Below are 26515 nucleotides of genomic sequence, written 5' to 3'. Positions count from 1 at the left end.
TAAGATAAGGACAACATGAAAAACACAGAATCACAGACAGCAACAAAAGGCAAGCAACTGAGTACACAGGGTTAAAAGCGCTGACTTGTCTAAGGGAAATTTAACCAGTGAAGAGGACAGGAGTCAAAGGTGTGAGCCCAGCCACCAAAGGCCATATATAATCTGGCACTGATTAGGGGTGTGGTTGGGGGAGGAAGCAGGCCTGGCGCTGCATTCACAAACACAAAATGCTTACCCTGAAACACTGCATTAAAGGAGCACCCACCACAATAGGAAGGCAGGACCGCTCAACCCTCCCCTCCTCAATTCTGTTTCACATAGTAAGATGTTGTTGAATGCTTTAAATGCTTAGCAGGTATCTTCTGTGTGTGTTACACAGGCAGAATATTTGCATCAGGATCAAATCTTTCTTATTTGCATGGCTAACACATGTTGACTGATGAGTGGCAATGTGTCGATGCTGTCAGTAGTGAATTGTTGAATTGTTGTTGTTTGCATTTGCAAATGGATGTGAATCACTGTGAGCCATAGTTCATCAGCACTTTAGGATACACTGGCAGAGAATAATAGAGAATAACAAGGAGCAACAAGGAGGTCATTTTGCAGAAACACTTTATTATCATCACAGGCACGCTGTGCCCTCAAACCTTCCAATATAAAAGTGGAAATATTTTCATTACATTCATCAAACAGAATGTCCAGCATTTCCTTATTAAAACTCTTTAGTTTTGTTTTAAATCTTGAAACTACATTCAAAATGGTATCAAAATACAAATTATAAAAAGCTCCTTTAGAAAAAAGACCTGCTGAAATTACACGGTACAAAAATACAAATATATTCTTGGAACATAATCGACTGATTTAACATAGTTGTCTGTTTGCCTCATGGATGTCGAGAAAGTATGTAAACAGAACACACAGCCAGAAAAGACTCAACTTCCAAGACTCACTCAGACTGAGTGAGTTTAAGAGCAACTTTCATCCTCTATGCTTCACTGGTCTGCATAAAAACAAACAAAGCAAAACAAACAAACAAACAAACAAACAAAAGGCATTTTAAGGTGATGTACACTGGCACTGTTTTGCATTTAACAGATGGAAAATGACAACAAAACATCAACATGTAAAACTGGAAAATATGAAAAAATTAAGTTCATTTAAGTTTTAAAAAACAGACATTTACAACATTAATGCCTAAAAACGAACAGCCCAGTCGCCAGAGGAAAGTGTTGGCATTTTACGTTTCTGCAAACCACTGATGCATTTGTATGTGGGGCCCCATGTGGGTAGTAAACAATCCCAGCAAGCAATAGTCGTGATTTAAACGTATTGGCTATATTTAGCTCTGATTTAGTCTAGCTACATGTAACCCAAATCTAGCTGATTTAATTTTGAAATTGATTAAATGTAATTTTTGCCATTGCAGATGGCGTGCGGTATGATATTCAATCACGTATGGAGAGTCAACAGTAATTAAAATATGTTTATCTCCATTTTTTGGACATGGTCTCTACATAGCCATATAATTGATGACGTCTACACTTTGGCTATGGTTAGACGTCTACCAAATTTTCACTGACAGCCCAAATTCAGCCGTGATTTAGCCTAGACGTCAGGTCTTCATGTAGACGGCTATTAGATGTTTTTTAAACGTCTTTTTCCCTTGCTGGGATAATGGCCCCATGACATTTGCCCAAATGGGTGGGTTTACTCAAGTGGGCCCCAGATAAGATGCCCATTTTGGACCCATTCCCACTTTGTATACAGGTAGCCCCAGCATGACTCATGTGGGGCGCACCTGGGCAAACCCACCCATGTGGGCTATCTGCATGGGGCCAATGTGAAATCCAATATATAGGCCCCATTTTTCAGCCCATGTACCACCCATCTACAAATGTTGGCTGTGTTTCATGAATCATATCAATATTTCTAAAGTTACATAGTGCTTATGACATTAATATGAGCTGACTTCACTGTGAGGTGAAGGAGATGGTGGATGGCCTGACATCTAGGTGGAGACAGAGTCCAACAAACATCAAAACCAGTAGTTTTTTAGCGAGACATTGCAGCATTTCCAGCTGTGACTATGCCAACAAAAACGGGTATTTTAAGCCAAAACATGATCTTTCTTAAACCATAACCGAGTGGTTTTTGTGCCAAAATATAACCACATTAACCACAGTGTTGTAGTAACGTAAAGCTTCAACATATCTACTACATAATCACAAACAAATGTTTCATACCTGTGGTTCGCAGAAACATACAATGACAACATTTACTCTGGCTAATGGGTTCAAATGAACAGTCTGTAATAACGTCCTCCACCTTCCTAAAATACTGTCTTCTCTTTCTCATCCTGTCACTTCCTGTATGTGACACACACCATACATCACTGTCTACTTTCCTTCCTATATTCCTATATATTTTTTCTTCTTCTTAATTTTAACCCCTGTGTGCTAACCACAGATCACCCCAACGTCTTCCCCATGTGAGCAGTTGTGTTTCCCGACCCTGGATCTCTTGCACTCCAGCAGCGAACTCTCCCCACCCTCACACTCCACATCATCCAACAGGATCCTTACGTTGCGGTCTGCCTCCCCCAGCGCAGCCCTCTTCATCACCGCCAACGCTGTCGTGAAGCCGAGCTGTCGACACACTACAGTACCTGCTTTGCTGGTGAAAAGGTCATCGCACACTGTCCCCCACTCACCACGGATAAAGATCTCCACTCTACCCCGATCTGATAAACCATCGGCGCTTACCAGTCGCACCGAGCCCACCCGCAGCCTTCTTCCTCTTCCTCTTTTGTGACCTCTTCCTCGAGTCCTCTTGAATATTTGGTTACCCTCTCCGGCGCGTTCCAGCTTCTCTCCGAGCCACAGCCTCTCCTCCTGTGATTTAAGCAGAGTTGTGTTGATTGGTGGTCTCTGGGGCTTGTAGACTGATGCAGTGGGTTTCTGGCTCCAATATGGGGACCGTGGCGTAGTCAATGCTTCAGGATGTTGAGGGTATCGCGCAGAGGTCAGGGCCATCTGGTGTCGTTTCAGCGATGTTGTGGTTGGCTGTGGTGAGGTTAAAGGTTCAGGGGTGGTAAGAGGGACATACTGAAGGGGTCTCCCATGTCTCCTGGTTGGAGGTGTGGTGATGATTGGGGTTTGAGCAATCCTAGAGAGGGCAGCAGTCATGGTTGTGCGATAACCTGATGGAGAGACAGAATTACCCTCTTTATTTGAATATTTGAAGTTTAAGAATGTGTTAAAGTTTTTTTTCCCTTTATAGTAACAGTTTGACATTTTGGGAAATGTGCTTTTTTTCACTTTCTTGCAGAGACCTGCTGCCTTCAAATGGGCTCATGTAAACTGTGTTTACAAGAAGAGTCAATATGAACGCCCTCCCCTTGTGGTATTGACAGCCTCCTAAGTGGAAATTTTCTGAAAGCTTTGACTTCATAAGTTGTGAGGTGTTTGCTGAGGCCATGGAAATCAATTTTTCGGGGGATGGTAAGTTAATTTATTGTAATTTAATGTCTGAGGAAATTGCTGATATTCCCAATGGCCTCATCTTTTTTCTCGATCATTGTACCTTTGAATTTCCTGTGCATTTCTGCATTCTGCTCACTATCTTGCTAAATTGTTAGCCTCGGTGGCTTCTAAATGCTGTTGCCTCGCAGCACTGTTCTCACTACTTCATAACATAATCGCCAAGCATATGGTGTAAAGATGTCCCCTGTAGTGACTATGACCTCCCATGTTCCATTTGAAGGCAGCATTAGATGAGAAGATAGATATAAAGCAGTTTCCGGCAGCTGATTATCTTAGCTTAGTATAAATACTAGTGACGGGGGAAAAGCTAGCATGACTCTGTTCAAAGGTAACAAAATCCATCTACCAGATCACATTTGAGATGTTATTCATTTTGGTTTAGAAAAATTAAAACCAACGTGTAAAAGTGTTGATAGAACCCGGTCTCACTCCGAAGTCGTCGAAATCCAGTGCTTTGGCAGTGACTTGCGGCATCAGAGACCAATGTGAAAAGCCGTCCTTTAACGTCGGCATGATAAGCGGCGGGTTGCTGTTACAGTTTAACAGCACGTGGCAGCATCAGAGGGACATGCGGCGGGACAAGGATGAAAGTTAAGGCAGCGAAAGTCCAACTGGGGCGAGTGGGAGTGTTGGTGGATGGGTCCAACAGACACTTTCACCCGAGAGAACGGTGATGGCGTCCCGTAAGATTCTAAAGCCAAACCTTGTTCTTTTTTCCTGAATCTAACCATGTGTGTTTGTTGCCCAAACTCATCTATGAGTGTTTATTATTGCAGTGGGAAAAAAAGACTGTATGTAAACGTCAAATTTCCTGTGAAAATGGAAGTGTATCTTGAAAGAAGACAATGCATGTAACAGGCAGAACTTAACACAGTGTCCCAGAACGTCAACAACCAACGGACCCAGGTTACCTTGCACGTCTTATGTGAACATGGAAAGTCCATGACCAAACGTCAATATGTGACGAGGTCGGAGTGAGAATGTGTTGGTCGATAACATCACGGTATCCAGCAAAGAAAGTGTTATTTTTGCACTTTGATTTTGGTACAAATGAGATATAAGATTATCATTTGTGAGCTTTAGAGGTGCTGGTAGCTGCATTTTGATTCCTTTGGACAAAGCTAGGTTAGGCTAATTCAAGCTTCATATTTACCACACAGAAACAATCTTTTTTATCTAAATCTTGGCAAGGAAGTGAATAAGCATATCTCCCAAAATGTCAGACATATCTTCTATTATCGGTCATTCGAGAGCTTATCCTTGAAGACAGGCAAAGGGAAGACATAAACACAGACACACAAAGACGAATGTCCAAACTCAAGCTGATGCAGAAACATTTATTTAAAAATAAATTACGCCAAAGTACCTGATTTAAATTAGTGCAACACATAAATAAGCACAATTTATCCTGCTTTAGATTCTTGTACCAGCCAAAAATCATGCGAGCAGGTATTCAAGTTGCCACTTTAGCTAACTTAGCTAGCCTACCTGAGTTCGACACAGACTTGTGTGAGAGGCCCTCTACATCCGCAAAGGCAAACTTGTCCTTAATTTGCTTTCAGTCAGTAAGCAGAACATAAGCAGAGGTTGAGACACTGGAACACTACTGTACTTTATGTCTAGTTTCTAACCACTTATTGCTATCAGCATTTAATGAGATAAAAACTACAGTTATTCCCTTCTTTTTTCTACTTTTCCAGTGCAAAGTGCAAAGACTGATAAGAAGTATAAGTAAAAGAACAAAATGCAGTTGGGTACATATTAATTTAAAGTCTCAGAAGTGGTAAATATAGGTAAGCAATAAAAAAAGAAATTAAGAGTGCAGTATTTTTTATGGATTGAAAAACATCTTTTTAAATAAAAACATAGAATCACTTAAAATAAATATCTTAATGCCTCATAAATCAACTCGGCCTACTGGTTGTTTTACTGTGATTTATTTATCTCCTCGCTTTCCATCACCTTTATGATCATCTTTTTCTATTTTTACCATGCATCAAAATACCTGAGCATACCTTAAACCTACAGCTGCAGAATTAATTAATTGTTTTGTTTAATTTCTACATGATTATTTATAAAGCTGAGTGATTAGAAAGCATGTAGCTGACATTTGTAGCAACTAAGATCCCTGTGACAATTCCACACAACTGTATTTTTTTGTTTAATTTAATTTAATTTAATTTAATTAAGTTAAATTTAAAAGTGGTGCAATTTTATCAAACAGGCAAGTTATATTATCATAAGAGGAATGTAAATTGAAGAGAGTGTAGCTATTTTCGCTATTAGCATGTTGAAATGTAAAGCAAAAATAAAGTGCAGAAGAAGAAACCACCTGGTTTGACGCTGGTGGCTTTTCCCCGCACCAGATTGTTCTCTGGTCTACTGGTGTGTTTAATGTTAGTCGTAACAGTTGGCTCAGTGTAAATAGCGTTCCTAGATTTTGGGTAATCAGTGGAGCTGCCTTCGTAAGCAGGTGCACCAGTAGGCCTACCAGTGGGTGTGGTTGGGGCAGGGGTTGTTGCCATGGCCATCACGGTTGTTGGTACTGTTGTTGGTTTTACTGTTGTTGCTGCAGTTGTTTTTATTGTTGTTGGTTTTGCAGTTGGTGTTGTTGGTGGTGGTTTTCTCGTTGTTGCCTTTCTTGTTGTCTGTAATGTTGTGGGTCTTATTGTTGCTGCTGCGGTTGTTGTTGTTGTTGTCGTTGTTGTTGTTTTTGCTGGTGATGGTGATGGTGGTGGTGGTGGTGGTGGTGGTGCGGGTTTTCTTATTGTTTTTCTTGTTGGCATTGGTGGTTTAATAATTATTATGGGTGTTTTTCGTCTGGGTGGTGTTTTTGTTGTTGTTGTAGTTTTTCTTGTGGTTGTCGTGGGCACAGGTGTGGTGGTTGGTTTCTTGTTGATTACAAACTCTGCAAACAAGAAAAACATTTGTACAACGTCAAAAAAATAAATAAATAAATCATCAACATTAACAACAAAAACAATCCAAAACTTGAAAACTAACAACATACTCCACATTGACAAGATAATAAAAACAACAGACAATATTATCTTGTGAGCATTTGACAGAAAAATATGTGATTAAGTAAAGCACATATATCAATCCAGTCTCACTCCAAAGTCATCGAAATCTGGCAATCTTGACGATGAAAAAAACCCCACGCTTTAACGCTGGCATGATACGCAGCCGGTCATCATTATAGTTGGGGCGGGGTGGTGGATGGTCCGACTATCAATCGGAAGAGCAATGTTCATGTCCCGTAAGGTTCAAGCCAAACCCTCTTCTTTTTGTCCTAAACCCAGCCAAATGCTTTTGTTGCCTAAACCAAACAATGTGTGTTAGTCGTTAAAAGAAAAAACGTTAATTTGCGGTGTTGCACCGACGTAGTGCGTTCATTTTGAAAGAGACTGCATGTAAACAGGAAACATCCTGTGACAACGGAAGTGTATCGTGAAAGAAGACAATGCATTTAACAGGCAGAACATGACACGGCGTCCAAGAACGTCAAGAACCAACGCACCCAGGGTACCTTTCATGTCGTATCTGGACATGGAAAGTCCATGACCAAATCTCGGTATGTGATGAGGTTGGAGTGAGAATGTGGTGCATATATGGCAAAGAGTCTAATATTTCTATAAAAAACAACAGCAAAAGAAAAAACGCTAAGAAACCAAAAGTGGAACAGAAGTTAACCTGAAAGTGTTGTAAGAGAAAGGAACACTATTTTAAGATTTCCGTACCCTCTCTGGGGTAGAAGTGAATCAGTTTTCCCTTTATCTTCACAGGTGAAGGCTTGAAGCTGCATTTTCCTGGTGCCGCTCGTCTGTATGGAAAGCTCACTCATTATCACCATGGAACATAACAAGACTGGCTGGTAGGGGAGTTCTGAACATGAGTAATCATTTGTCTACTTGACTGATAAGTATATAATATCTAGGTCAGTGCAGGTCTACAAATAGCAAATATCCCCATTACCTGGGAACATCATAGCACCTTAACCTAACAGTCCAATCAGACTCATAGTTGGCTTATAATTTCCTCTTTGGTGAAGTTTACACAGCCTCTTGACAACACCTGAAAAACTTCTAGGATGCAATGTGTTGTAATGGTGAGGTACCTGGAAGGGTCCACTATCTTATAGATGACTCCTGCTCTGGCCATGGCACTTGGGGCTCCTGTGGCCAAGAAATATAGCTCACCTAGAAAGAGGAAACGGGGAGAGAGTGGAGCAAACAGAGATAGGTGGAGAGTAGAAGACAATGGGAAAAGATTCGACAAGAAAGAAAGAGAGGGAGGTGAGAAGACAGAGGACAGCAAGGATAAAGGAAGGAGGGAGGGGGGTGTTCACAATGAGAATGGATGGGAGAAAGAGCCAGAAAGTAGAGGAGAGACAGAAGATAGCAAAATGTGTTTTGGTAAAAATGGGGGAAGGTCTAACAGGGATTTGGACTTTGCTTGAACTTTTCAACTTTTCAACTGCCTCCCGTGAGGCACTTTCAGAGGGAGGGAAGAGATTATTCAAAACAAGCAGCATGTGTGCTACACAGTAAATCAGCAGTCCCTTTAATTCAAACCAGATTTATAGTCCAACCCTCCACTGCGTCCGTTTGGTGGTAATTTAATTTTATCAAAGATTACACAAGTTACAAAAATTACATCTTAATGAAACAAACCCTGTAACCACATCACTTGACTTTGCATATTCCAAGTTTAAGCAAAAATACACTATCCCACACACCAATTGCTTTTTACTTTGCTTGTTCCTTGAATCAATGAATATCTCAATAAGCGATGTGATGCTTGGTGGATGGACGAGATGTACAGTGGTGCTTACCCGCTTCATCTTCAGCGAAAGAGATGATGTGTTTATAGTAACTGTTGATGAGTTTGGGGAACCTGCAGGTCCGGTCTCTTCCCATGCAGATCTCATTGTACTCCCATTTACCGGAAGTGACATTCTCCTTCAGAGACATCAGACGCCTGAACAGCAACAAGCAGCACGTGAGCACAAATATACACCATAAAGTAAATACCTTCATATACATGCATTTCTGCTGTGAGTATGAAACCCAGTCTGTGCACAATATCTCAGTGTGAGTGCAGCTTATTGCACTGAGAAAGTGTGTTTCTCTGGACACACTACCACTAAAAAACTGTAGAAAAGGTTCGGCTAGAAGTCCACAATCAAAGGATAAAGATAGATCTGTGTATTTTTTCAAGATGTGGCAATGGGTATGGATTAGTCTGAAGGAGATGCCTGAAGTTTAATTTTCAAATTACAATGAGACACTAACCCACTCATGAAATCCCCAAAGATGTAGAGCCCATTCAGGTTGGGCATCTGACAGCCTCTGTATATGTATCCTCCTGTCACTGACTTGCCCAGCTTGTGAGGGTAGGCGAAGATAGGCAAGATGTCATCTAGATATAGAGACAGAACAACACATCAGTTTATTCTGTTTGTCTCCATAACAAGAAGACAATACTGTAGCAACATACTGCACACTGAAGATGAAGATTGAGAAATGTCCATCATAATAGAGGCATGTAAAAAGTAACTTGAGTCTATAAACTTTAAGCTGGAGTGTGGAACCTTTGTCTCCTCCTTCTGGCAGTCAGAATAATGACATAAATGCTGTTGTATAAAATGTGTACCAGCAGGTGGCCTTTTCACTCTGGCTGGTTGGCGTAAATCGTATCATCTGAAGTGGGCGCAAAGTTGGTACAGACCTAAAACTCTGGTATACTGCGAAATACAGAGCACTTTCCCTTGCAGTGATAGCCTTAATCAGCATTGTGTGAACTTGTTTGGCAATGGCTTGAACGTGACATTCATTTATACGCAAAAGTCCCACACTCTAGTTTTAAATCAAATTAAAGTTTATCCCTCAAATAAATGTCTTAGGTTTGCTAAGTATACATTAGCTTATAGTGAGGAAAAAAAACACAGTACAGTGACAATGACAGCACATATATATTCATACATATATATTGTAATCCTCCTCAGTATAGTGTCAATTGTAAACAGTAAAAGGTGAAAGTATAAAGGAATGAATGACATCAGCCCAGACAGACACCTCACCTAGCGAGGAGTTCTGACAGAGTTTGCGATCGTAGCAGCTGAAGCCTTCTTTAGCCCTCCATCCGTAGTTTCCTCCTTTAAACATGTATTGACAAAGTTAGTGCAGGGAATGTGAACAGATTGCTTCATCATGCAGAAAATATACTTTGACAGAACGTTTGGTCTCATGAACTATCGTTTGGCTACCTAGAAGTTTATTTCATGCCCCTTAACCAGATCCCATTCACCTTAATTGTTAGGGGGAAGATTGAGATTAAACTACGACGTCTGACTCACTGTCTGTGTGGTCTTTGAGAGAACAGTTTTATATGATATGATAATAAGTAGATAATGACAGCCATTTCATGTAAGAGTGAACCATTTTGCTTGGAGCTGTGAAGGGAATCTTGAATACTGTCAGTGTGACACTGTCAGAGGTATCCGTGCTCAAAAAGTAAAATCTTTCTATACAATGAAATGTTGCTCCAAACTAAAATCACCATACCTTTAACAATCAAGTCCACCTCTTCAAATTTGTTCTGGCCTACGTCACCGCAAAACATCCTGCCTGCGCCTTGACCTGTGATGGGGTCACCGCGGTCAATGGAGCAACGCCACATGTTGCGAACTCCATAGGCATAGATCTCTGCAAAGAGAAAGAGAAATTTGTCAGTTTGAATAATAAATATTTGCAAATCATGGCAGTTTTACACAGCGTACCAACTTTCTTGGAAGTGGGGTTGTAAATATTTTGTTAGTTTTAAGTTGTGTTGTTAAGTAACCAAAATTCAGCGTCTTCTACCGTCTCATTCCAATGTTATCTTGACGTAAAATAATGACATTTAGTTGTACGTTACAGAAAACCAAACCAAACCAACCAAAACGTTATAATGTTAGCATCCATACAATGTGAAATTCTAACATCGTTACACATTTAAAATATCGTCAACCCAATTTCAGTTACGACTGGAATTGTAACGTCTATTCAGCATTAGAGTCCAACGAATTTCTGATGACATTTACGTCAGGTGGCAGCTAGGAAAAGTGACCAGATACAGTGACATAATTCAGTTACATTCAGATATTCAGATTCAGATATTATCCAGATATACAGTAGAAAAACTTAAAGGGATTTACCAGGTAGTGATTCCTTCTCCCCCAAGAATGGGTTGTCTGAGGGGATGCTGTATGGGGGGCCATCATCATTGTTCTCGATGTCAACGCGAAGCACCTTGCCGAGGAGTGTCGACCTATCCAACACAGAGTAGAGGAGAAAGTGAGAGAGGCTTCAAGACTGAGGTGACTGAGTGGCTGAGTGACTGTTGTTTTACGATGGAAACAAAAAGACCTTGATCAGAATCTTTTATTTTTCTTTTCAACTTATGTTCCACCTTTAAACTAACACTCTCCCATCATCCTCTGTTTCTACTTGTTGCAAAAGAAATCTCCACATCCTCTCATGGATAGATAATGCAAACTGGAGACAGCAGTTTATTCCTATGAAAGTTGCTCGCTCAGAAGTGCATTAAGCCAAAAGAGGATGATATCTGCGGTATGAAATTGTCCAGATCTTTCGCAATGTGGGGCCTGTAGAACAAGCACACAACAGACTCTCATAAATTTAGTTGGCTAAGCAGCTAACTTCGATTAAGCCCTCCGCTAACTTGAATGGGGATAAAAATTCGGTAATAGTGCTTCTCCTCCAGGCTTACTTTTTTAGACCGAAGGGATCCAAAAAAATATCCTGATCAGATCCTGATAGTGAAACAAGTCATTTCACGAGGGTTGTGACACTCAACAGCCATCTCTTTCACAGTGTAAGTCTATGGGAAAGAGTCTTTGGACCTCATTGCATCACGTGACTGACACAGACTTTGTAATTTCACTTTTGGCCAAATTTATTTCAAAGCCTGGTGTGGTTCCTGAGGGCTTGTTTCCTCTGCACTGAACTTCTCTTCCTTTTCCTTTTTTTCTCCCTGTCTGTTTTCACTTTGCCATCTTCAGTCTTCCTCATATCCATGTCTTCTTCTCCATCCAAGGTCCTGTCTTTGGTTACCGTCCTTCACCTTTCTCTTTTTCCATCCATCTGAGCTAAATTTCTACATTTGTCCTTCCCTTCTGTCCTTACTGTCCCTTTATCTATCTTGTTCCAGTCTTAAGTCCTGCCCTCCTCCACTATCATTCACTCTGCACGTCTCTCCTCCCTGGTTGCTCACTCCATATACCACCCATCCCTCCTTCCACTCTCCCTCCCCTCCACATACCAGTGTGTGGCAGTCCGCAATGTCTAGTGTCAATATTAGACTTGGCGGGCTGTACCCTCCCTCATTCCCAGAACAGCTAATACAGCCTGTCAACAAAATCCCTCAGACACAGCCAAATGGCTATACTATAACTGTCTGGAGTAAAGGTGTCAGCATCTCAGAACAACTTGGATAAATGTTTCATAAACTATGTCGTCAACCTGCTGCTGATAAAATGTTTTCATCAGAGGGTTTCCCCTGCCACAGCTCTGCTCAGATTTTGCTGGTTCTTAGAGCAAACACCATTAATATTCAAGCTTAGCTTTAGCCTCTCTGTGAACTTAAAATATTCTCTTTTGGCATGAAGCTGCGATATTATTTTAACTGTTTAAAGTATTTGTCTTATTCACACATCACAGTGTAACTACAAGGCATGATATTCTGGGAGTATTATGAAATGTGTATACTGCAAATAAGCAGTAATATTTGCACTGTACCTTTATGTCCGTTGGCTGTAATTAACATTTCAGCTACTGAGAGTTGATCAAGTGAAAATAAAGCACGACAATTAGCTGAGTGAGGGGCAAACCTTTGTCACAGTGGGAAACAAACACACATGTGCACATACTGTATGTAAACACACGAAGACAAACACATATTGCCTGAAGGTACAGCTACCCTATTGAATGATTCATTAAATATACTGTAAAGGTCATGTGGTTTGAGAGTAATGAACGACCCATAATGCCCTGCAGTCCCTTTAATAAAAGCTCCTTTTATAAACTCTATGTCCACTTCTATTGGCATAAAAACAGCATGCCACCTCTCCTTGACTTTTAAACTACAACTCCCATTAGTATCCATGCACTGCCACCACATACTAATGTGGTTCATTATATTTTATTTTTCATTGCAGAGACATGTAATATAAAGGGGCACAGTCCACCACCGTTACTTAAAATATGCAGGGTATTAATAGAAGCTCTGTCTCTGCTAATCAGTGGACAGTTCATCCACACTGCTCCTGCACAAATCTTTGGTGACGTGCCTACATTTATCCCTGTTAATGCAATTACACAGCCCCCTCTAAAAGTGTTCGGCATTTCTAATTTCAAAGTAACTGAGATCTTTTTAGGGAACCCTAGAGAATGTACAGTTAAATACTGCAATCCTATTTTTTAGGTGCTCTGCAGGCTATAGCATGTATCAAGGATACATTATTCTGATAATTTGTGTGCACAAATGACTTCGACGTAATAGTTTGCACGATATGAGATCCTCAGTTTACAGGAACTTTTATAAGTGGAAGATAACCCGTCTTGAAAAAACAATCATTCATAGCTGCCAATTTGTCTTCTCCATAATTTCGATCCTTTTTATGTCACTTAATTTAACTGGAATTTAATTAACAGGAATTCTTTTTGGCAGAACTGGCTGCCTCTAACCAGACTCTGGTATTTTTTAATGTACTATTATGCAGCTAACATCGTCACGGTGTCTGGCAATATTTCACATGATGAGCACCTTTATCATTTAAACGTTTTACAGCCTCCTGGAGCAAACAAGAAGATGTGTTTATCTTACTTAAAATTACACATAAGGCTGACGCATTGCAAGGAGGATGATTATCCGAACAATTACAGGTCAAACTTTTCCTGGGCTTACGTCATAAATGTGCAGCTCATTTTCAGGTCGGCTGTTGCAGCATGAAAACATATTTTTGTTATAACAACAGTGATGTGAGGTGTTAGGGAATACTAAAGTCAGCATAACCACAACCCTCCCTCAAGTGCCTGCATGTTGTAAATTATACTTACTTGTTCTGTGAGTTGCCAAACTTTCCAAATGGGTCCCCACCTCGGCCACCATCACCAATGAAGATGTACAGGTACCCGTCAGGGCCAAACAGAAGCTGTCCTCCATTGTGATTGGACGCCGGCTCTACCACCTCAAGGATGGTCCTAAACCAAGAAGTACAAGTACCAGAACTTAAATGTCTATCAACACAAATCTAAATAATCTCTGTCTCTTTGTCTCCACTTGTGTTTCTCTGACTCTGAACTTCTCTCCTCACCTCTCAGAGGAGTGGTCTAGTTGGTTGTCATCATGTGGCAGCAGTGTGAACTCGCTGATACGTATCCTCTCCTCCTTCTTGACAGATATAGAGTAGTACACATATGCTTTTCTGACCATGGTGATCCTATGCACAGAAAAAAAAGCTATAGTCATACTTCACACATAGGCACAGTGACTTTTATCACTGAGAATTATGAAAAACATTATTGTTAATGTCTCAGCATAACATGGGAAAGTATGAACCTTGGGTGCAGGGCTATGCAGAGAAATCCCCTTTCGTCCCCAGCCCACCGTGATGTGAGGACAGCATGGGTCAGGTTGAGGAAAGGACGGTCGATCCTGGAGCCGTTAGCCAGATACACCCACACAAAACCCAGCTGCTCCGCCACGAAGAATCGATGAGTTCCATCATTAGCATGGATCATGGCCACAGGGTTACGGAGCCCATTGGCGACCTCCTGCAAACACAGCTCCAGACATCCTGCGGGATCCTCACTTACCAAGCCCAGGTTAGCATTCAGCTCTGGGAACAGAAAGCAGGATGCAGAAGATGAGAACGGAAGCCAGGAGTAAAAAAAATGAGGACTTGTATCTAAGTGTAAGTGTGTCCGAGACATGATAAGTAGGCTACAGCTTCCTTTTTACAGGTTTCTTAAAGGTTCTGTACACAACATTCAGAGCATTTATATCGCAGCAAACAACTTTTTGCTTTGCAAAAATATTGTGGAGTAATGGTGTCCTGAGCAGAGCTTTGTCTACAGTGTCTACACTGTCTACAGCTTTGTTGCGGTAGACAGTGTAGACACAGTGTGGCATGTTAGTGCATGTGAGTCCCTGTGTGTGTACTCCACTGTCGCTTATCAGTGCACTACATTCATAAAGAAGTTACCGCTAATAATGGCATGGGCAAAAGCACAACATAGATCCTCCAATCCCCCCCCCCAGGTTAACACTGTTAACTCTTTCAGCACTGTTGCTCTTGTTAGCACTGTTAGCTGCTAGCTGCTAGCTGCAAGCTCAGCCACCTCCATGCTGAGTACCCTGTTTGAACAGTGCTCTGAATGTTGCATACAGCTCCTTTAGCTTTGGTGTTAAAAATCTATCTAAAGCTAATACAGCATACTACAGTCAGAATCTGGACCAAACAGGACAGTCAGTTCCTTTCTGCACCTTAGACTTCACTAATATACAACATTACTATGGCATATAACACATGAGTGGGCTAGCTAGCACCATCACCTTATCAGCTATCATAACACAATAAATATTGTCATGTGCTGTATACTATATAGACAGTATCTGTCCAGACCTTCCATCCTTCCATCCATTCATCCATTTTCACCCACTTATCCAGGGCCAGGTCATGGGGTCTGCAGGTTGAGCAAGATATTCCAGTTCGGAGGGTCCGAACATAGACCAGTGAATCGAGAGCTTTCCCTTCCAATTAAGCTCCCTTTTCACCACGACAGTCCAGCGCAACGCCTGCATTGCTGGTGATGCCACACCAAACCACCTGTCCATCTCATGCTTCGTTATACCCTCACTCATGAATAAGACCCAGAACTCCTTCACTTGGGGCAGTAGCTCATTCCAACTAACCCAGAGGGGGCAAACATCCATTTTCTGGCAGAGAATCATGGCCTCGGACATGGAGGGGCTGACTCACATCCCTACTGTGTCACACTCAGCTGCAAACTATCCAGGCCGCCACAATCAAATCTCCGGGAACTTTCTAACCATGCTTCTGTTCTTGGACATAATTTATGTTTTTCAAATCATGCATTTACCATGCATGCAGCCAACCTAATGTGCAGACTAGCTAGGAGTGGCATTATCTTCTCATAAATCATAATTAGATTGTCTCGTTAGAGCAAGCTCAGGTTTTTACCAATGGTAATTTAGACATTTTTTTCAGCTTACGGCAGCCTGTTTATTCATGTTGGCTGTTTACATAAGTAGAAGTAATGATTTAAGTTTATCTTCCAAGTTTTTTCCCCTCACAATTAGATCAGACAGGGGTTAACTGGTGTGTACAGTATGTGCCTGCTGCTAAACATTAACATCTGTCTCACATGTATACTCCATACCTGTATTTGTCAATACATTAGGATAGCAGTACTGGTTGTCCCTCAGCTCCAGGAAGTTGCAGAACCTTTTGCGATCTTCTTCTATCGTTGCAGTCAGGTTTGCAAACTGCTGCGGGCTCCCAACGTCTTCCAAGAGAAGGCTTAGCGTGTAGCGACACTGATGCCAGTAGTCGTAGCAGTAATCACGGCACAGCCCAGGTAGCACCCTCATGGGTGTGTTAGCATCCTCAGCATCATACAGGTGGGCGGAGTATGGAGAACACTCCTGAGAAAGGAGTAGGAGGAAAGAAATATGATTAAGATGGATATTTCTGTCGCCATCTACGTAGGTCTTCACCAGTGTTTATAGTTATTAACCTTCCTTTAAGATGATGTGTTTATCCCAGAGGTAAAGACAAGGACATGTATAGATCACATAAATGCAGGATTTGTGCACGTATTCCACCACAGCTCCTCACCGCCTGACTATGACTGGTCAGGCCAGCTGGGTTATGCACAGGCCGTCTGAGCACAGCTTGGTATAAATGGATCCCAGGAAGGTCCAGTCAGTTATTATGTCACAACCACACTGTCCACACCCAAAATGGCAAGCTGCAGGCACAGGGAGGCACGACACTCAAACCAAAATGTGGTCGACTGGTGCTCTTTCACTCAGTGCCAGATCAGCTTAACCAATCATCACCAGGAAACGGAGCCCAAAACACAAACAGCATAAGAGTGTCTGTAAAACGTTTAGTGGAACACAAATATAAACAACAAACCAACTAGACGGTCAGCTGATCCAAGGACTCTGATTAAGAGATGTACCTGTCATGTTGTGTATGTGAGATGAGTTCACTTCTCCAAAGAACATTTTTGGGATTGAGGCAAAGAGTTTAAATAATTTAGCATACATCAGAACAACTTAGGCTGACTCTTATTATCAGCCTGCGTAGCACTTGTGCACCTTGAAAGCGTGTAGAGTTTCTGTTGTTTCCTTTCAGAGCTTGATGCTTAGCTTAACCAGTAATTTTTCTGTACATAGTGGATTTAATCTCAGGCTTCAGTCTTTAAGATAATCACCATGGACGAAACTTGTGTTTCTTCTTCTGTGTCTCTAATTGCAACCACATGTTAGCAATGTGCTGTAACTATAACAAAGCTTTAATTTCAATTGAGAAATCTGGTAAACATATCCAAACAAAGTCAAAGACAGAACGTGCACACATGCACATACACCCAAGAAACTAATTTCTACACCTACAGAAGTAAACTCTGTTTATAACACTGTGTGTGTTTGTGGTTGTACCTGAATCTGCTGCTTATAAATAATTTCCACTTTTACTACTTTGTGTGTGTCAAACTGAAAAATCCCATTTACTATGACACATTATTAATTATGAATATAACAGAGAAACAGCAAAGGAAGAAAGTTATGTGTCTGTTGGTCTGAGTGTGTATTTGCCTCCAAGTTTGTTATACATGAGTGTGTGTTATTTCTCCATCTGACATTATTCATTTGTTTCATTGGTCCTACATTAATTCAGTTTTAAAGCGTCTCTGTTGGATTTCCTCACCTGTGCACGTGCAGTTCCTTGTTGCAAAATATGTCTGTGTACACACAACTTTCACTGTGCAATCATTTATAATGACCCCATACTGAATGTCGTAGCATAGAAATCTTATCCGCATGATAATAGACAGTATAACAGTAACATCATAGTATATAATCTTCCCACATCCCAATGATACAATGTTGAGGCTTGGTTGTTTCCAGCTAATTTTATTTTTAATTTATTTTAATTTATTTATTTTGTTTTATTTTGTTTTATTTATTCGTATTCTATTTTATTTTATTTTTTTCTCTATTTTATTTTATTCTATATTTATTTATTTTTGATGTGGCATTGTCCAGTGCCTTTGAGTTAAGTATTTTTTTGTCTATGGCTTTGTTTGATCAACTTCAGCTGCTGTTTCACTTCAGCTGAACCCTTGAAATGAACCAAAGCTAAAAATAATCAATAATAAATAAATCATTATTTGCAGAGAGACGGCGAGAAGGAAGAAAACTGTAACAGAGAATCTTTGTTAAATGACATGAAAGTACATTGCTGGGCAGGGATCAGAGCCCTCCTGGGGAACAGCTTTGCAGGGCAAAACAAAAGCTGTGTTCAGTCTAAGCTGCTGGTTCTGTTCTTTAAAACAGTTTCGGGAGTAAACTGGGATTTGGAGCAGATGGAGGCTTGATTGACTGAAGTCAGAGTGCTTCCTACAGTTTGATTCTTTATCATACAGTTGGGTGCTATGTGGAGAAGAAGCAAGAGACATGCAAATGTTTCACATATGGTTGTCTGATTGTGCTTTTAGTCTGGAAAATGGGAGACATATAAAGATAAAAGTCGTAACTGGTTTAGAGTGTCGTTAACTTGTTTAACCCACTGCAGCTGAAAAAAAAATCATCATCATTGTTCTGAGACAGTCTAAGTTTGGCTCGGACTATCATAGGGTAGGATAAATACATGTAAGTACAAACAGCTGTTCCCTAACAATGCAGCCACTTCAAACTACCATAATTTGGTGTTTACAGTTCAGAATAAACTTCAATTCAAACTTGAGCAGGACACAACCTTCCTGACTCCCCATACTGCACTGAAACGTCCACATGGTGGTGTTTTATGATACTTGAGAGTGAGAAGAGTCATGGCGAACAGATGGCTGGTAAACGTGTGAACCTGGAGCTAAAATGGACACCCAGGGCGAGAGAGAGGAGTAAAAGAAAAAGTGAGATGAAGAGAAGACAGAGAGGTAACTGTGCCTCACGTTTTCTATAAACCTGGGACTGATCCAGCTCGAGTAAATCATAGCTGGAGCCAGGATGCTGAGTTCCAGTAGCTGTGATTGTGGTCAGCAAGGAAAAAGAAACTGTCAGATGCTGCCTGTCAGTGTGTTTGAAATTTGTTGTGGTACAGTATGGTGCGTTCAAGTGATGTTTGGAAACTTGAGCTTTCTGCTGCTGTCTGAGAAAGCAACCCAAAGTCTAAAATATGCAGAAACACTGCGAGGGTACTTATTAAAAATGCAACATGGGAAACACTTAATTCAGCGTTGTGTTGCTCTGTTAAGTGCTCGCTAAATGTTTTCAAGTGGCCGCAGGTGGGTTTGTTTTCTTTTAATTATTAAATGTATTTTTTTAAGACCGTTATAGCACATTACTCCTACGCAGCTGCAATAAACAAATAAACTTTTCAACTTGTAATTTGAATTTTGAATTTCTTCACAGCCCCTTGAGATGTAGCATCTCATTTTCAAGAGGGTCCTCAAACACAAATACACAACAAAAACACACAGACAAAACTGCATTACATAACAGACATACACTTCAAATACACAGATACAGACATCTCGCTCATCATCTCGCACCCACACCCCCTGCCCTCAGCTACAAGACAATTTAAACTGGATAGTTAGCAGTTTACAGTATAACATTTTAAAGACATGAACAAGTTGTTTTGTGAATTTAATGAAGTCCTGAGGCAGCGGAAAGAGGCAACAGATCTCAAGAAGATGGAGCTTTGTACTTGAATGACCTTCGTCCAACTTCTACGAGGATATGTGGAATTACATGGAGTCAAAAACTGCTTCAAATACGAGGGACAACTGAAATTAACACATTTGAAAATGAATTTAATCCAGTGAAATTGCCGTCTAGGTTTAGGCTGCAGCCAATTCAGTGATTCACACGTGAGTTCGATATAGACACCTAAAAACAGATAGTACAGAGAATTTCGAACATCCGTCTGCCTGTCTTTCTGGAGTTATTGTTCTCGCTTTTTGTCTTTTCGACATGTTTTTCTGTTTCATCTATGCCTCACTCCATCTTTATCCTTTTCATTGCCTGTATCCCTCTCTGACTCTCTCCTTCTCTCTGCCCCGCTCTTGCAGGAACTTGATATATCCTGTACCCCTGGCCAGAGGAGGAAATGGTTGTTTATTTAGTCAGTTAAGCTAAGAGATGATGACAATCTCCTTCTTGACTCCCTGACACACACACACACTCACTCATTCACTCATTTCCCCTTCTATCTGTCTCTCTCTCCACCTGCCTGTCTGTCTCTGTCTCTTCATTGGCTCATTTACATCAGTGCCAGGAAGCTCCCGCAGTGCAGCCAGAACAGAGGGCCTCAGAGCGGTGGGTTTACCCAGGATAAGTGCTTTGGCAGTCGGGTAATTTGACCACCTTCAGGCCATCTTTTACCCCAAACCCCCTACGTGGGAGCTGACGACCGCAGAGTGGGTCTGAGTGGGGTTTCAAAGGAGGATTATTTTGAGAATCTAAACAAACAGTTAATGAAAATATAAATTTGCATAACTCCAACAAAGAGCAGTGGCACAACCCAGTGCCATTAGTCCACTTTATCTGACCAGTCCTTAAGTTGAAAGGCTGAAATCCCAAAGAATGGAAAGAGTTTGTGACCAAAATGCACTTGTTTACTTTAAAGATAAGTGCACTCATTTAAGAAATGAACAAATTGTACGCCTGCAAAGTAGCAGTTTAGGAGCTTGTTAACTAAAAGTAGGCTCTCGATGCGATGTTAAAAAAAGAAACCCCTCTCTAGGCTTCACATACTTACAGACTGAACTATCTAACTCAAACTAGACTAACGGTTGTAAGTCGTACGTGCCCTGCAGCGCTGTCATTACACACAGTCTCTACTGCTTGGAAAGTACACAGAGGGCTATAATTACCACAATGATAGAAACCTATATTTTAGAAGTCAGAGGATTTGTCACGTCCCCAACATAGTGCATGATGTATTAAACTGCCAGGAAGCCTTGCAGTATGTTTTCCATTATATTGATGTTGATATCAGAGATGACAGTGTTATTCACGTGACAGCCCATAGCGGCAAATAAAGATGTATATCTGAGGGATATGAGCCAGCGAAAATTTGCGCTCTACCATTAAACTTGCACTCACCATCTGCACAACGTTAGTGTCTGAGCTGCGAAGTCAGCACCTAATTATGCAATCAGTTTGTGGGACTGGCTTCAAGGCTCACTCTGCCAGCGAAGGAGAGGTAGGAGTTCAGAGCTGGGGTCTGTCTAAGATTAGAAAGCTCGGAAAAGAAACAAAAATGTAGTGCTGCTAAAATAGAAATACTCATTAGATTAAATCACATACCCAGACCTTAACAAAGACCGAAATCCCACTTTGAGGCAGTTGACGTATTTGTGATTATATTGCACTGCTGATACAATGACAGTAACATTTAACTTAAGTTTTTGTTAGGCTAAGGCAGTATGAGTCATTGGTTTTAAAGGGAAGCCTGTACATGTAGGAAGAAATGTAAAGAGGATTCATTATATTCAGTTTAAGTGCTAGTTTTTGGCCAAGAAACTGCTACTTTCAAAATTAATACAGAGTGGATTCTTTACTGTGATGGCTGTGCCCACAGCCACACAAAAGGTTAAATGATTCCCATACTCACCCACACTATTACCACATCTTCAGTTACCTTTAATTTTCAGTCACTTAAACTACACCAGTTTGTTAAGTTTAAAATTCATTAACACTTTGACAACACACTGCTTTCTAGAGAAAGCACGCACATTTATGGCGCGTTCCAGGCAACCCGTAACCCATGTTTTTACAACCTTCTACCCGTGAAAGTGCACTGGAACAGCAGTCAAACCCGTAACTTACCACCCGTGAACTCGTACCAGATCGATGTACTCCCAGTTACGCTCTCTGACGTCACACAGCCCTCTAAACAACAATGGCAGCCCCCATGGATGCGGTGCTGATATAGATTATGATAGCAAGGTAACGTTGAATCTGCTAATGTTAACGCATTGGCAGCCGCTCTAACAGCTATTTTCCAGCGCAAGAATAAATCAATACGAAATACGTTTCCATCTGTGACCTTATACTCCTCCTCCGTTTCACTCAAATGAGCAAGGAACCGGCATCTCTGGCAATAGAAGTGATCGTAAACAAACATAAACCCTGCATGGTCCGCCATGGGGTCCATGTCATTGGTCCGACAGCCCATTGGTCCGACAGCCCATTAGTCTGATGGTCCGCAGTGCTGAACGGCTCCTGGCAGGCATATTTCTACCTTGATGGTGCGCCGTGACCAGCTCTGGGTCAGCTGGGAAAGGCTTGAGGCGGAGCAGGCTCACGGCTTATGTGTTTGTCACTTTCTTTTTCATTTTAACCCACACCATGATCTTTTCCTGACCCTAACCAAGTGGTTTTTGTGCCTAAACCTAACCAGACCTTAACCACAGGGAATCATGATGATTTCGAAACAATGGGACTTCCGAACAATGGGTTTAATATGGTCGGAACAATGGGATGTCGGACCAATGGGCAGTTCCCCCGCCATGTTGGTTTGACAGTTTGGCGTGACTTGCCTGGAACGTTATGAAGTCGTGAGTCGTGACTTGAAGTGGTGACTTACAGGCTCAGAAACTTGCCTGGAATGCAGCATTAGCTTACACTGTTTTGTCATTTTACTGTTTTCTTTTGTAGTTTTAGTTACCTGAAGTCACCTCCGGGTTGGAGTTTGGCAAAAGATGAGCCTGCTTTTATGCAGAAGGCCATCCCACGGACTGCACTAAGAGCTGTGACATCATGGCGGAGATTAGGGGTTTCTTTGTGTTAGTCTTAGTTATTGTTTGTGTAAGTTCCCCCCTTTGTGTTTAATTTGGTCTGATCCGCCACTATATATGTTGCCCTATTGTCTCATTCTGTTTGTTGAGTTAACGTACTTTTGTTAGCCTTATTTTTCAGTAGTTGTATTATGTTGACCTCCTTTAAGGGCCCAAATTTTGTTACCTTAAGTCATTTGCTTTGTAAAATGTATTTTTTGGGAAAATAAACCCACTTTTTTTTTTTTTACTTTAAAACCTGTGTTTTTGTGCTTTAACTAGTGATGGGCAAATGAAACTGGGTGAAAATGGGTTCATTACTCGAAGCTTCAGTTACAGTGACCTCTCTTGGCAAATTTCAAGGCTGCAGTCAAATTAGGCAAGCTAGTTGGTGGATTGACTGATGAATGTGTGTATTGTGTTACTGAGGAGACAGTGCTGGGAAAATATGGCATAGGTTGGGTGCCCTTGTGTAACTATGGCAGGGGGTGATTATGTGGAATGGGGAACACTAAGATTTTTATTGAGGTACATCATTTTTTCAACAGTTCATGGATTGAGCCGGTGTCTTTTTCCCCGCGAACAAGTCAGGTGATTCATTCAGGCAATGAAGCAGTTGCTGCTTCGGACGTCATATGTCACGTGATTTATTTTTTTTTGCACCAAGGCAAGCTCTGAAGTTCTATGGAATTGTAGTTCAGGGTTTGAAGCATGTAACTTAGCTTAAGTGTCGCACTGCCATCACTTGCTTTAACTGCTTGGTCCACGACACTTGCACAGAGTGTGTTATTCACTCATCATTGAGATTTCTATAGAATTAAGGTTAACTTTTAACCACAACTTTTGGTAGAGCAGAGAGACTTCAGCCAATACACTTGACAACTAGGGTCAAAAACATTCTTCCAAATCTTCTAATGATAGTTAAACCTTAAAAGTGTATTGAGGGGTTACCAAAAAGTAAAGTACTGTAAATGTGTTGTTAAGTTGTGCTGCGATCTTTTCTCGTACAGTCATTCTCCTTCAGGGTTTGCATGTCAGCTTACTCATGCCTATGTCTGTTTCTCATGTGAGAGGAAATACTAAAAGTTTTCTGGGAATCTGGAAGGGATAAAGCATAGCTTACTCATTGGCGATTTTCCTCATATGTTGAACACATGATAAAATGTAAGTCAGTGAGTTCTTTCAAGTCACGTCACAATTGCGTCTGTGCCACAAAAAAAACTTTCAAAGTTTTGCCTCAAAGGATTTCCTCTGGATTTAGTTGAAATGTTCCAATCAAATGGGCAGCTTATGTTCTTTCTTTCCAACAAAGTTGAAAAGTTTATTGCACTGTATTATCTGGCTTGTTTAGATTCACACAAAACACATGACCGCTAGTTAAGACTGCGGTTCAGCTCTCCGAGCATGAGTAAGCGCTGTCTAACAGATGTCAGGCTCAGCACGTAACCATTAAACCACATGTTCTGTTGGTTACTGTACTTTGTTGAGATCGAGTTTCACCAACCACACCGCAGTTACCTTTGGAGCAAGACAGAGACTTTTGTTTCCAGAGGGGCTTTGTGTGGTTATTTGGTGCCTGCTGAAATTCAAATGGCATTATTATTTTTATTTATTTAACCTTTATCTAACCAGGAAGTCCCATTGAGATTGAAAATCTCTTCTACAAGAGAGACCTGGCTGAGGTAGCAGCCAGTCAGAACACATTTAAAATAGGGCTGCAACAATTAGTTGACTAATCGACTATTAAAATAATCGGTGACTATTTTAGTAATGGTTTGAGTCATTTTTCATAGGAAAGTACTATAACAGTACCCCAAAATACTCTTATTACAGCTTCTTATGTTCAAATATTGGCAGCTTTACACACTCTCCCGTGAAGGTGAACTAAAACCCTATGGCGTGAGTACAAAACAAGACATTAGATGACATAATTTGGGGGTTTGGGAGAGACAGACAAACATTTTTCAACATTTTAACACATTTTTCGATAAAATGATTAGTCGACGATTCGAAGAAATAATCAACAGATTAGTCGACGATGAAAATAATCGTTAGTTGCAGCCCTAATTTAAAATGTAACAAATACAACATATAATACAAAAATCCACAATAAAACAACTATTCAAACATAGTGGCCTCTCAGGAAAAACAAGCGCATGTCTCTGTCACCACATTCTTTATGATGCCCTTAAATTCATTGATGGCCATAAGTGTTTCTAATTTGAGATCTTTTTGAAGATTGTTCAATGTCCAAGATGCAGAGTAGGAAAATGCAGTTTTCCCCAGATCTGTTAAAACGCGGGGTACATCAAAAAGCAACCACCTGGAGGAGCGTAGCTGGTAACCACCAGAGCTGACACACAGAAGGGAGCAGAGGAAGGCTGGAATTATTACCTGACTACACAAACAGGAGGAATAAATGCTCTTGAGTTTAAATAAACTGCTCAAAATGCGCACGCTGTTGGGCCTGCAAACATTTGCAGTGAGCCAAATTTACACATGAAATGAGAGACATATTTAGGCTCACAAAGTCTGGGACTGTATAGTCAATACAAAACATAGTTGAAAATACGCATGTGGATGACACAGTGAAATGTATGTCTCATATTTCTTTACCTAAGCAAGAGGCAGGTGTTTGTTTCCAGTGCAATGGCATCCCTTCAGATTGTCACAGAGATTCAGATGCAGATATCCAGATGACCAGAGTGATTAGATGTTCCACTTACCTGGCAGAGGATGTTGCGTATGTACTTGGAACAGGTCATAAAACCTGAATGGTCAAAGTTGCTCATGATGCTGTAAAACCTGGCTGATATCTCCTGATCTTTATCCAGATCACAGCATCCAAACTTGGTGTACTCCTTGCAGAAGAGTAGTGGCATCCTGGGCTCATATGGAGGCTTGTAGTCCAAACACTGGGGGTGACAGCACCCTCTCCAGGCCTGGAGGAGCAACAGGACGAGGAGAAGCAGGTGAGGAAGGAAGCCATGCTGCAAATTGCCAGTCTGTGGGGTCATGGTGGAAAGAGTTTCAGTTCAGGACAGTTTGGCTCTTGACCCAGTAATGAAGTAAATCAAAGCAGCTTTGATGTGATGCCTCTAATGCATATAATGTGCGAGAAGAAGAAGGCTTGTTGTGAAACAATACACATGTTACACCTCCATGGGCATCTGTCAAGCACGGGTGTGAGACTCAGAGTTAGCTATTCTGAAGGACTTTGGAGTATTGGATGTCCTCATTTGATGCCTTGATTCTCTGCAGTTTCAGGCAACCATGTGTGTGTATAGAGGTTTGAATGTGTATCTAACACCCAGCTTCACACCTGCCTGCAAGGTGGCAAGAGACCTACAATGCTCTCAGAACCAGGGCATTGTGCTCACAGCCCCAGTGATGTGTGTAAATAATGTAAAGTAAGATCAAACTGATCCACGTCCAGTGAGTTCTGTTGATGATGGGGAGATCTGCAGTGCAGCTGTAGAGAGATTCAGAAACACCTGTGGATCACAACACTAATTCTTGAATGAAATAAGGAGTCCAAATCTTCCAGTCATCACATGACAGTTTCTCGAAAATATGTTCTTCTCTGGATGCTGAGCAATCCTCCAAAAATCAAAAAAGTAGTCCCATTGCTAAGAGGTAATCCAGCAGGGACCAAAATTTAAAGCTGCACCTTCAGCCGAGGTTTCTGCAAAATATTTACTTCCAGCTTGAAGTCACTTGGAGAGTCTCGCTGTGTTTGTTCTGGACATGTGCTCACTTGCTGCAGCGGACGTGAGCCATACATACATACAGACAGCAGAGAGAGTGGGAGAGAGAGGTCCTTTCATTCAGACACAGAGCCACGCTGCAGAGCTCAGATCCCTCCCTCCTCAC

General features: G+C 41.2%; 1 protein-coding gene across 2 annotated transcripts; it reads right to left on the bottom strand.

The window, feature by feature from the left end:
- Positions 1-607: 607 nt before the first annotated feature.
- Positions 608-26515, bottom strand: si:ch211-136a13.1 (HHIP-like protein 1). Of its 2 annotated transcripts, none has more exons than XM_050074959.1 (14): positions 25369-26515; positions 16010-16274; positions 14166-14445; positions 13921-14046; positions 13664-13807; positions 10741-10853; positions 10109-10249; positions 9625-9699; positions 8837-8963; positions 8377-8522; positions 7660-7741; positions 7283-7365; positions 6034-6450; positions 608-3199 (listed from the first exon to the last, which is right to left on the bottom strand). In XM_050074959.1, the coding sequence occupies exons 1-14, from the start codon at positions 25657-25659 to the stop codon at positions 2457-2459; spliced, it is 3033 nt and encodes a 1010-aa protein (XP_049930916.1). In that variant the 5' UTR covers positions 25660-26515; the 3' UTR covers positions 608-2456. The 2 variants fall into 2 exon arrangements, with proteins under 2 accessions (XP_049930916.1, XP_049930924.1); XM_050074967.1 differs by having other exon boundaries at positions 25259-25493.

Source organism: Epinephelus moara, chromosome 2 (genome assembly GCF_006386435.1).
Source record: "Epinephelus moara isolate mb chromosome 2, YSFRI_EMoa_1.0, whole genome shotgun sequence".
Taxonomy (NCBI): Eukaryota; Metazoa; Chordata; class Actinopteri; order Perciformes; family Serranidae; genus Epinephelus; species Epinephelus moara.
This window is presented reverse-complemented; position numbering and strand designations above follow the sequence as displayed.

What these genes read in the sequence shown, in the direction of transcription:
- si:ch211-136a13.1 (XM_050074959.1), bottom strand. Translation starts at nt 25,659, where the DNA reads ATGACCCCACAGACTGGCAATTTGCAGCATGGCTTCCTTCCTCACCTG. An exon ending in CTAGACCACTCCTCTGAGAG is followed by an intron (nt 13,808 to 13,920) that starts GTGAGGAGAGAA and finishes TTCTTGGTTTAG; the next exon opens with GACCATCCTTGAGGTGGTAG. An exon ending in GGAGAAGGAATCACTACCTG is followed by an intron (nt 10,250 to 10,740) that starts GTAAATCCCTTT and finishes TTCTCTTTGCAG; the next exon opens with AGATCTATGCCTATGGAGTT.